Source organism: Solanum stenotomum, chromosome 5 (assembly GCF_019186545.1).
Source record: "Solanum stenotomum isolate F172 chromosome 5, ASM1918654v1, whole genome shotgun sequence".
NCBI classification, from domain to species: domain Eukaryota; kingdom Viridiplantae; phylum Streptophyta; class Magnoliopsida; order Solanales; family Solanaceae; genus Solanum; species Solanum stenotomum.
In genome coordinates, this window is record NC_064286.1 from 48,390,278 (window position 1) to 48,402,388 (window position 12,111).

The window sequence follows — 12,111 nt, forward strand, 5'->3', positions numbered from 1 at the left end:
TCACGGGGCGACGCAAGTTACTTGATTACTCAGACTTCATCAAGTTTGCATTCCTCGACAATCTTCACATCATCAGGGACACCCAGATATGCCTTGATTCTCTGGCCATTAGCTTTGAACCTCTCGCCTTTATCATTTTCTAGCTCAATTGCACCAGATTGAAACACATATGTAACCTCAAAAGGTCCAGACCATTTAGACCTCAGTTTTCCTGGAAACAAACACAGTCTGGAGTTGAAGAGTAACACCAAGTCACCAGGAGTGAAGCTTATTTTCTCAATATGTTTGTCATGATATAGCTTCATCCTCTCCGTATACAGTTCAAACCTCTCATAGGCCCTCAGACAGAACTTATTCATCTCATTGATCTAATCCAACCTTAAGTTTGCGATTTCGCTCCAATTTAGATTCAACTTCTTCAACGCCCAGAGTGTTTTATGCTCAAGCTCAACTGGCAAATGACATGCCTTTCCAAACACCAATTGATATGGAGACATACCAATGGGTGTCTTGAAAGCTGTCTGATATGCTTATAGAGCATCATCTAGCATCCATGCCCAATCTGTTCTGTTGGCATTCACTGTCTTTGCCAAAATTGCTTTAATTTCCCTATTGGAGACCTCCACTTGATCACTAGTCTGTGGGTGATAAGGTGTTGCCACCTTGTGTTGTTTTACCCCATACTTGGTCAGAAGTGCACTAAAAACCTTGTTGCAGAAGTGAGAACCACCATCATTGATAATGGCTCTGGGTGTTCCAAACCTTGAGAAGATGTTATTTTTCAGAAAACCAGCAACACTATTTCCATCGTTCTCGGGTAAAGCAACAGCTTCAACCCATTTGAACACATAGTCAACCGCAACCAATATGTCTTTCTGTCCATATGAACTCACAAAGGGTCCCATGAATTCAATACCCCACACATCAAACAATTCCACCTCCAGAATAGGTGGCATAGGTAACTTATGGTGTCGAGAGATGGCTCCTTGCCGCTGGCACACATCACAGATCCTTACTATGTCCACTGCATCTTGATGAATTGTGGGATAGTACTACCCGCACTGCAGTATCTTGTGGGTTGTTCGAGCACCACCATGATGACCACCAACTGGAGATGAGTGACAGGCTTCCAAAATGTGCAACATTTCGGCTTCCGAAACACATCTCCTAATTATGTTGTGAACACACACCCTGTACAGATACGGTTCATCCCAAAAGTACTAGTCTACATCATACGGGAACCTTTTCCTTTGCTGATATTTCAGTCCCTCAGGCATCATATCACTAACCAGAAAATAAGCATAGTCAGCAAACCAAGGAATAAGGTCAAGAGTAGCAGCTAATACCTGCTCATCCGGGAATGTGTCATCTATCTCGAGCTCAGGTTCTTCCTTCTTTGCAGCTTCCAACCTAGACAGGTAATCAGCTACCTAGTTCTAACAACCTCTCACGTCCTTCACTTTGAAATCAAACTCTTAGAGAAGCAATACCCATCGGATCAGCCTAGGCTTGGCATCTTTCTTTGCTAAAAGATATCTCAAGGCAGCATGGTCTGTGTGAACTATCACCTTAGTGCCCAGCAGGTAAGCTCAGAACTTTTCAAACGCATACACTACAGCTAATAGTTCATGCTCAGTGACTATATAGTTTCGTTGTGCCCCATTTAGTGACTTACTAGCATAGTAAATCGAATGGAACATCTTGTTGCGCTTTTGTACCAACTTAACTCCTAACGCAGTCTCGCTAGCATCACATATCACCTCAAATGGTTTCGCCCAGTCTGGGCCAATAATCATTGGTGCTGAAATCAGATTTTCTTTTAGGCACTCAAAAGTGTTGAGACATGCCTCATCAAAGACAAATTTCACCTCCTTCTCCAAAAGCTTGCACATAGGGTGTGCAATTTTGGAGAAGTCCTTGATGAAACGCCTATAGAATCTGGCATGTCCTAGGAAGCTTCGAACACCCTTCACATAGATCGGTGGAGGTAACTTTTCAATCACCTCAATTTTGGCCTTGTCGACCTCGATTCTTTTCTGTGATACCTTGTGTCCAAGAACTATGCCCTCCTTTACCATGAAGTGGCACTTCTCCCAATTCAACACCAGGTTGGCTCCTCACATCACTGTAAAGCCCTGCTAAGATTTAACAAACAGTCATCGAAAGTATCACCTAGTACAAAGAAATCGTCCATAAATACCTCTAAAGTGTCTTCCACCATGTCAGAGAAAATGGACATCATACACCTTTGGAATGTTGCTGGCGCGTTACATAGTCCAAATGGCATGCGTTTAAATGCAAAACTGCCATAAGGACATGTGAAGGTGGTATTTTTCCGATCTTCAGGAACAATTGATATCTAGTTGAAGACAGAGTATCCATCTAAGAAACAATACCACCATTTACTTGCCAACCTATCAAGCATCTGGTCCACGAAAGTCATGGGGAAATGATCCCTCAAAGTCCACTTGTTGAGCTTCTTGTAGTCCATACACACTCGTTAACCAGTGACTGGTCTTTGTGGGACTAATTCATTTTTGGCATTTGCCACCACAGTCATACCGCTCTTTTTAGGCACACATTGCACTGGACTAACCCATTGACTGTCAGAAATGGGATAAACCACCCCAACATCAAATCATTTGATTATCTATTTCTTAACTACCTCTTGCATATGTGGGTTTAGCCTCCATTGGTGTTCAATGTTTGGGTTGCAATCCACCTCAAGCTGAATCTTATGGGTGCATATACCCGAAGGTATTCCAATTATATCAGCAATGGTCCACCCAACGGCCCTTTTGTACCTTCTCAACACCGTGATCACCTCCTTCACTTGCTCTTCATTTAAGTCTGCAGCCAAAATCACAGGTAAAGTGTTAGTAGTCCCTAAAAATACATACCTGAGGTGATTAGGTAACTGTTTCAACTCTAGCACCGGTGGCTCCTCATTGGATGGTTTTACTGGAGGGCTTGGCCTGTTTTTCAAGTCCAAGTCCAGCTTCTTTGGAGCATACGAGTGTGCTCCCACTCCATGCAAAGCATTCACGGTCTATACATAGTTAGACCAGAAATCATCACCAAAGTTCATCAGAACTGTTGCTAATGTTTCAACCGACATCCTCTCTTCTATGTGTACCTTCATGTCCTCATCAGCAACCACCTCTATTGCAGATATCACATTCATATCATTGGGTTGCTTCATTGACCTGCAAATATTGAATTTTACCTTATCCTTGTTAAGTCTGAACTTCAGTTCACCTCTCTCAACATCTACCAAGGCTCTCCCTATTGCCAAAAATGATCTTCCCGAAATGATGGGGACCTCAAAGTCCACCTCGCAATCCAAGATCACAAAGTCAGCCGAAAAAATGAAGGTGTCCACCTTCACAAGTTTATCACATAGGACTCCCACAGGCCGCTTAACTGACCTATCAGCCATCATCAACCTCATTGGTGTGGGTCTTGTAACTCCCAATCCCAGTTTTTTGTAGATGGCTAGTGGAATCAAGTTGATGCTGGCTCCTAGATCACACAGCAATTTTGCAAAGCTGATTAACCCGATGGTGCATGGAATAGTGAATGCACCTAGGTCTTCTTTTTTTTTAACCAGAGATCTGGTAGCAATGGCGCTGCAATGATGAACATCATTACTAAAATCAAGACTTACAGCTCTTTTCTTTGTAACCAAGTCCTTCATGAACTTAGCATATCCTGGCATCTGCTCCAGAGCTTCCACCAGTGGTATATTTACTGAAAGTTGCTTCAACATGGTGATGAACTTTGTAAACTTCTCGTCCTTAGCTTTCGTTTTGAACCTGTGAGGGAAAGGAGGAGGTGGCCTGGGAATTTGCTGTAAAGGCGTGTCTTCCTGGACCTTTTTCCTTTTTCCTTTTTCCTCTCACGGGTAGTACTTTAGGCTGAAGATCCTCCAAGTCATCTACCTGCACAGCTTCATCATCATCTCTGCCAGCTTTCTCCAACACCAGTTCATTATTAGTACCTGCAGGAATAGGGTCAGAAAGAATTTTACCACTCATGGTGGCTATGGCCATGCAATGCCCGTCCTTTTTTGGATTTTGAATGGTGTCACTTGGTAGCGACCCATTCTTTCTTTGATTTAGAGAGGCAGAGAGTTGCCCCAACTACTGCTCAATTTGCTTGATGGAGGTAGTGTGGGAGTCTACCAATTGACTCATGCTTAAAAAATTCCCTCTCATCTCTTTCACCCCAGCATCAGTTGATTCAACCTTCTGGAGTACTCTAGCCATCATGTCTTCCAGCTTAGACCCACTAGAGCTACCACTTTCCCGGTCTCTATTACCTAGGGGTACATAAACACCACTGCGATCATTCCTATACCCATCTCTATTCTGCCAGTTTCCCTGCTCTCTATTTGCTGGCCTATCATACTGACTATCCCTCACATAGTTTCGACCTATATTTCCAGAATTGTAACCTTGATTTCCAAAGTTATAATTCTGGAAACCCCCTTGATTCCCCAAGTAGTTAGCTTCCTCATCAAGGTCAAGATCCGGATCCTCATACATGTTTTGTTGTCCTACAGTATTCACCTTTTCAGACTTGACGACAATGTGCTTTGTGAGCAAATCTATCTGAGTCCTCATATGTGCCATGTCTTGGTCTCTTTCTTCTTCTCTCTTCCTCTGCTCAGCTGAAAGCTCAAATGTATACCCAAGCTCTCCCACCTCTGCATCTCTGGTGTACCATGCTATGTTGTTCTTTGAGACCTCATCCAATAGTTGCATGCTCTCCGCAAATGACTTCCTCATAAATGAGCCTCCACACACTGCATCAACAACAGGTTTAGTAACATAATTAAGAGACCTATAAATGGCTTGTTTTAGATGTCTTTCGGTAAGATCATGGTTGGGGAATTTCTTCAGCTTTTGGTTGAACCTCCACCAAGTATAATGCATTGCCTCTCCTGGTAGCTGTTTGTGTGTACTAATCTCGTCCTTCATCTGCAGCTCTTTTGATTCTGGAAAAAATAGTTTCAGGAAATCTTCCTTCAACTCATTCCAAGTTCGGATGGAGTCATCAGGCATCTCATTCAGCCAGTTAGTTGCCTCTCCAGTAAGAGACAATGGAAATAGCCTCAACCTCATTGTTGTTTGGTTGACCCCAGGAATCTCCTGTGACTTACAGATTGCCACAAAATTCATTAGGTGTTGGTTCGCATCATCACCAGATGCACCTTTAAACATACCTTTCAGGTTCAACAATTGGATCATCGTGATGGTGATTGTGAACTTAACACCTGGATGTAAAGCAGGTAACACTATAGCTCCAGTGGCTCCAACTCCATCCAAGTCAGCATCATCTTCTTCATACATCATATGAGTTGGATGCTGAGGTCTACCCCTTGGAGCTATTGGTTGGTGCTGAGGATGGATTACTCCTTCCACCCCTCTGTTTTCATCTACTACCCTAGGTTGATTGAATCCAACATTTTGATGGACACCTGGCCTAGGTTGTTGGATAACTACAGTTTGATGGACATTCCTTTCAGCATCAATCTCAGCTTCTAATCCTAGTATGTGCCTCTGAGCCTCTAATTCCTGTGCATTCACCATCTTTCGAAGAGTTTTCTGAAATTCAGGGTCGTAAGGAAGCAATGGGGCTCATTTGCTTCTAGTGTTGGGCATGCACAATCTGACTCTCTTAAAAAAACACAAACACCAAACAAAACGTAAAATTAAGAAATATAACTACAATTGAATAAAAGCTAATAAAACACTTCTGAATTGAAATTCCCCAGTAGCGACGCCAAAATTTGATACGTCCAAACTTACACTCCAAATAAGAAGTGTAAACGGCCATTGTCAATTTACAGAGTTCAACTAGAGTTGAGGTCGATCCCATAGAGAATTTCTTTACAGATAAAGTTTCGTTGTCGCGTTTACTCAATTGTCGTTCCTATTTCCTTAACAAATAACACGAAAAGTAAATTAGGTTTTGTTGAAATGTAGTTTATCACCAATACTTGCAGTCAAAACTTAGATACACAGTTAACAGACGATCGCGTTGTAAGTTCATTAGTTAATTTAAAGAAACCAGGTTTTGTGTTCACTATGACATCAATTATAATGCTCCCCGTAATTTGAGTGTCAGGTAAATAAATGTTTACAGAACATTAGCGAGTTGAATTAATCTAACACTTCTCTGCCTAATTAGATAATATTCACTCTAATTCTCTCGAACTTAATGTGTTATCAATATNGTGTCACACTGGTTTAGTTTCACGGCAGGTACCACGGTTCGTGGTGAGGACTACGATTCGTAGAACCCTCTGTAGTCTTTATTTGGTTATTCTTTCTCTTCATCTTCTCAAGGCTCAATACAGCCTTACTTCCACGAGCTCCACTACGAACCATAATGAAGTTCACGGTCCGTGAAATTGGCCGTGAACTTCACTTGGTCAACATCATCTCTACTTCTTTTTCCGCTTTTCTATACAACCCAAATTCTTCCTACACATTTAACAAACCCATCAAATAATCCAAAAATTTCACCTAATTACAATATTATATCATAGTTATTAAGCATCAAATGTGTCACAATTTCGCGGCACATCAAACACTTATCAAGAACTCATCAAGAAATTAAATTGCTCAATATTTATGGATAGATTCGCAAAAGAAACTCATGATTGGCGTGTGGGTGAACGAACCCATTGTTATGTGATCTCACATACCTTGTAGGGATTAACCCTTGGCGAAATTCGCAAGCAAAACCTCAAGAACGATGATGAACTTTGGTCTTTCTCCTCTTTTCTTCTCTTTTCTCATCTCTCAAAGCCCTAGCATAATTTTGTAAAGCGTAAACTGAACCAAAGCAGTGTAGACCCTAATTAATTCACTAAAAATGAATTAAACCAATTGGGTAGGGAAAAGACTAAAATTCCCCTCTTATTTTCGGGTAACTTTCCTTAAATGGTCAGCCTGACTTCAAAAGGGAATATATCTCTCATACAAGCTCAAAAATTAGTAAACTCGGTGGCATTCAAAAGAGGACTCAGATATCTTTCATTTTATATCTTATGGGTATCCTAGCTTATCCTATACTAAAAGTTATGGCCGTTTGAAGTTGGCCCAAAATTTAAAAGAACTAAGGAATGACTTGAATGAATTCTAGTTAATTCTTTTTCGAACTCAAGGTGCTATATCTAGTGACCTGACCTTAATACTTAAGAAAATTTTAAATTTCTCCATAAAATCCTACTCACAACGAAGGATGGTTCGAGTCTTAGTTCAAAAAAAATTTGGGGTGTTACAGTGATGGTTTCCCAACTCAATACGGATGTCCTCATAAAGTTTTTTGAGAGAAGAATTTTGGCTGCTCCGAGCGCCTGATCCATGGGCTAATACACACGAAAAATAGAGCAATTTATGTTATTTCTAAAAAAGGGCCTGTAAATGAGGAAATGGACATGATAAAATGGTGTGAGTAAATGTGATGGTTCCAAACTCAATACAGATATCCTCAAAAAAAATTTAGAAGAAAATTGTGGGTGCTCCAGGCGCCATATTAATGGGCTAATACAAACGAAAAATAGAGCAATTTGCACGATTGCTAAAACTGGGCATGTAGATGCGAAAATGGGCCTGAAGAAAATTGTGTGAGTATACGTGATGGTTCTCCAACTCAATACAGAGGTCCTCATAAAGTTTTGTGTGCTCCGAACACTAGATCTATGGGTTAATACACACGAAAAATAGAGCAATTTCCGTGATTCCTAAAAAAGGTCCTGTAGATGTGACAATAGGAGTGAAAGAAATGGTGAAAGTATACGTGATGGTTCCTCAACTCAATACAGAGGTCCTCATAAAGTGTTTTTTGAAAAAATATTTGAGTGTTCCGGGCGCTAGATTCATGGCTAATATACATGAAAAATAGAGTAATTTTTTCGCGATTCCTAAAAAAGAGCCTCTAGATTCGGAAATGGGCATGAAAAAAATAGTGTGAGTATACGTGATGGGTCTCTAACTCAATATGGATGTCCTCATAAAGGTTTTTAAGAAAAAAAATTGGTGCTTAGGGCGCCAAATCCATGGCTAATACACACGAAAAATAGAGAAATTTTTGCGATTCCTACAAAAGGGCCTGTAGATATGGAAATGGGCCTGAGAAAAATGGTGTGAGTATACGTGATGGTTCTCCAACTCAATACGAAAGTCCACATAAAGTATTTTGAGAAAATAAATTGAGTGCTACGGGGCCAGATGGCGGGGCTAATTCACACGAAAATAGAGGAATTTGTGTAATTCCTAAAAAAGGACATATAGATGCGAAAATGGGCGTGAAATAAATGGTGTGAGTATACGTGATGGTTCCCCAACTCAACACGGAGGTCTTCATAAAGTTTTTAGAGAAAAAAAATTTGGGTGCTCCGGGCCAGATCCATGGGCTAATACACACGAAATAGAGAAATTTGTGCGATTCCTAAAAGGGGGCCTGTAGATGTAAAATGGGCGTGAAAAAAATGGTGAGATTATACGTGATGGTTTCCCAACTCAATGTGATGGTCCTCATAAAAAATATTGAGATAAAAATATTAGGTGTTTCGAGCGTTGATCCATGGGCTAATACACACGAAAGTAATGGAATTTGCACGATTGCTAAAAAAGGGCATGTATATGCAAAAATGGGAGTGGAAAATATGGTGTGAGTATACGTGATGGTTCCCAAACTCAAGGTCCTTATAAAGTTTTTTGAGAAAACTTTTTTGGGTCCTTCGGGCACCCGATCCATGGGCTAATACACACAAAAAATAGAGAAATTTACGCGATTGCTAAAAAGGCCATGTAGAAGCGGAAATAGGCATGAATAAAATGGTGTGAGTAAACGTGATGGTTCACCAACTCTATATGGATGTCCTCATAAAGTTTTTTGAGAAAACAATTTCGGGTGCTTCAGGCGCCAGATCCATGGGCTAATAATACACACAAAAAATAAAACAATTTGTGCAATTCCGAAAGAATGGACTGTAGAAGTGGAAATGGACGTGAAAAAAATGGTGTGAGTGTATGTGATGATTCCCCAACTCAATACAGAGGTCCTCATAAAGTTTTTTGAGAAAAAACTTTTGGGTGCTCAGGGTGTTAGATCAATGGGCTAATACACATAGAAAATGGTGCAATTTGTGTGATTCCTAAAAAAAGACTTCTAGATGCGGAAATGGGGGTGAAAATATGGTGTGAGTATACGTGATAGTTCCCAAACTCAATACAAATTTCCATATAAAGATTTTTGAGAAAAAAAATTTGAGTGCTCTGGACACCACATCTATGGGCTAATACACAATAAAAATAGAGTAATTTGCGTGATTTCTAAAAAAAGGCCTCTAGATGCGGAAATGGACGTGAAAAAATGGTCTGAGTATACGTGAGAGTTCCCCAACTCAATACAGAGGTCGTAATAAAGGTATTTTATAAATAAATTTTGGGTGGTCCGGGCATAGATCCATCGGCTAATACATACAAAAAATAGAGCAATTTGCGTGATTCCTATGAATGGGCCTGTAGATACCGAAATGGCGTGAAAAAAATGATGTGAGTATACGTGATAGTTCCCCAACTCAATACGGAGGTCCTCATAAAGTTTATTTTGAAAAAAAATTACGGTGCTCTGGGTGCTAGATCCATAGGCTGATACGGACGAAAAATAGAGGAATTTGCGCGACTGCTAGAAAAGGGCCTTGTAGATGTGGAAATGGGCGTGAAAAAAATGGTGTGTATATACGTGATAGTTCTCCAACTCAATACGGAGGTCCTCATAAAGTATTTTGAGAAAACAATATGGGTGCTCCAGGCGCAAGATCCATGGGCTAATACACACGAAAATAGAGAAAATTATGCAATTCCTAAAAAAGGGCCTTAGAAACGGAAACGAGCATGAAAAAATGGTGTGAGTAGACGTGATGGTTCCCCAACTCCATACGGAGGTCCTCATAATGTATTTTGACAAAAATATTTTGGGTGCTCCGGGGCACCAGATTCATGGGCTAATACACACAAAATTAGAGGAGTTTGCGCGATTCCTAAAAGATGGTTGTAGATGTTGAAATGGGCGTGAAAAGAAATGGTGTGCGTATATGTGATGGTTCCCCAACTCAATATGGATGTCCTCATAAAGTTTTTTGAGAAAAAAAAATTATAGGTGCTCTGGGAGTCAGATCCATGGGCTAATACACACGAAAAATAGAGCAATTTGCACGATTCCAAAAATAGGATCTGTAGATGTGGAAATGGGTGTGAAAAATGGTGTGAGTATACATGATAGTTTCCAAACTATATGCGAAGATCCTAATAAAGTTTTTCGAGAAACAAATTTTGGGTGCTCTGGGCGCTTCAACCATGGGCTAATATACACAAAAAAGAGGAATTTGCGTGATTTCTAAAAAAGGGCCTGTAGAAGCAGAAATGGGCATGAAAAAATTGAGTGAGTATACGTGATGGTTCCCCAACTCTATACATATGTCCTTAAATAAAATTTGATAAAAAAAATTGGGTGCTTCGGGTGCCAAATCCGTGGGCTAATACACACAAAAAATAGAGCAATTTGTGCAATTTCTAAATAAAGGCATGTAGAAGCGGAAATGGGCGTGAAAAAATTGAGTGATTATACGTTATGGTTCCCCAACTCAATACGAATGTCCTCATAAATTAGAGCGTTTTGGGCGCCAGATCCATAGACTAATAAGCACAAAAATAGAGCAATTTACGCGATTTTTAAAAAGGTCATGTAGATGCAGAAATGGGCGTTAAAAAAATGATGTGAGAATACGTGATGGTTCCCCAACTCAATACGGAGGTCCTCATGAAATTTTTTTAAAAAAATTTAAGTGCTCCGGGCGCAAGATCAATGGGCTAATACACACGAAAAATAGAGTAATTTGCGCGATTCCTAAAAGAGGGCTTGTAGATGCGGAAATGGGCGTGAATAAAATGGTGTGAGTAGAAGTGATGGTACCCCAAACTCAATACGAAGGTCCTCATAAAGTTTTTTTAGAAAAAAAATTTGGGTAATCCGAGGGCCAGATACATGGGCAAATACACAGGAAAAATAGGGCAATTTGCGCGATTCATAAAAAAAGGCCTTGTTGATGCGGAAATGGGCGTAAAAAAATGGTGTGTGTATACGTGATGTTCCCCCAACTCAATACAGAAGTCCTCATAAAGTTTTTTGATAAAAAAAATTAAATGCTCTGGGCGCCAGATCTATGGGCTAATAAATGCTAAAAATATGGGGAATTTGCGTGATTCCTTAAAAAAGGACTGTAGATGCGGAAAAATGGGGGTGAAAAAAATGATATAAGTATACGTGATGGTTCCCTAACTGAATACGGAGGTCCTCATAAAGTTTTTTGAGAACAAAAATTTGGGTGCTCTGAGCGACAGATCCATGGGGTTAATACACACGAAAAATAGAGCAATTTGCGCAATTTCTAAAAAACTGGTCTTGTAGATACGAAAATGGGCGTGAAAGAAATGGTGTGAATATACGTGATGGTTCCCCAACTCAATACAGAGGTCCTCACAATGTTTTTTAAGAAAAAAAATTATTGCTCCGTGAGCCAGATCCATGGGCTAATACACACAAAAATAGAGGAATTTGAGTAATTCCTAAAAAAAATGCATGTATATGCGGAAATAGGCGTGAAAGAAATGGTGTGAGTATATGTGATGGTTCCCAAACTCAATACGCATGTCCATATAAAGCTTTTTTTTTTCAGAAAAACTTTTTGGGTGCTCCAGGCGCTAGATCAATGGGCTAATACACACGAAAAATAGAGCAATTTGCGTGATTCCTAAAAAGTGGCATGTAGATGCGGAAATGGGCATGAAAGAAATGGTCTGACTATATATGATGGTTCCCAACTCAATACGAAAGTCCTCATTAAGTTTTTTGAGAAAAAAATTGGGCACTCTGGGCAGTAGATCCATGGGCTAATACACACAAAAAATAGAGCAATTTGCGCGATTCCTAAAAAAAGGCATGTAGATGCAGAAATGGGCATGAAAAAATAGTGTGAGTATATGTGATGGTTCCCTAACTCAATATAGAGGTCCTCATAAAGTTTTTTGAGAA

The 12,111-nt window shown here is 40.1% G+C and overlaps 1 protein-coding gene across 1 annotated transcript; it reads right to left on the bottom strand.

Annotated features, from left to right (window-relative positions):
• Positions 1-530: 530 nt before the first annotated feature.
• On the bottom strand, positions 531-2,078 carry LOC125864079 (uncharacterized). The gene is made up of 3 exons (XM_049544021.1): positions 1,612-2,078; positions 1,290-1,410; positions 531-992 (listed from the first exon to the last, which is right to left on the bottom strand). The coding sequence occupies exons 1-3, from the start codon at positions 2,076-2,078 to the stop codon at positions 531-533; spliced, it is 1,050 nt and encodes a 349-aa protein (XP_049399978.1).
• Positions 2,079-12,111: the final 10,033 nt, after the last annotated feature.

Bases quoted from the DNA above. Each gene is read 5' to 3' on its own strand.
- LOC125864079 (XM_049544021.1), bottom strand. From the start codon at position 2,078: ATGGTAAAGGAGGGCATAGTTCTTGGACACAAGGTATCACAGAAAAGA. The intron at 1,411-1,611 runs GTATGCGTTTGA...TTACCTGTCTAG, and splicing joins CATGAACTATTAGCTGTAGT to GTTGGAAGCTGCAAAGAAGG. The intron at 993-1,289 runs GTTAGTGATATG...GATGTGTGCCAG, and splicing joins CTGACTATGCTTATTTTCTG to CGGCAAGGAGCCATCTCTCG.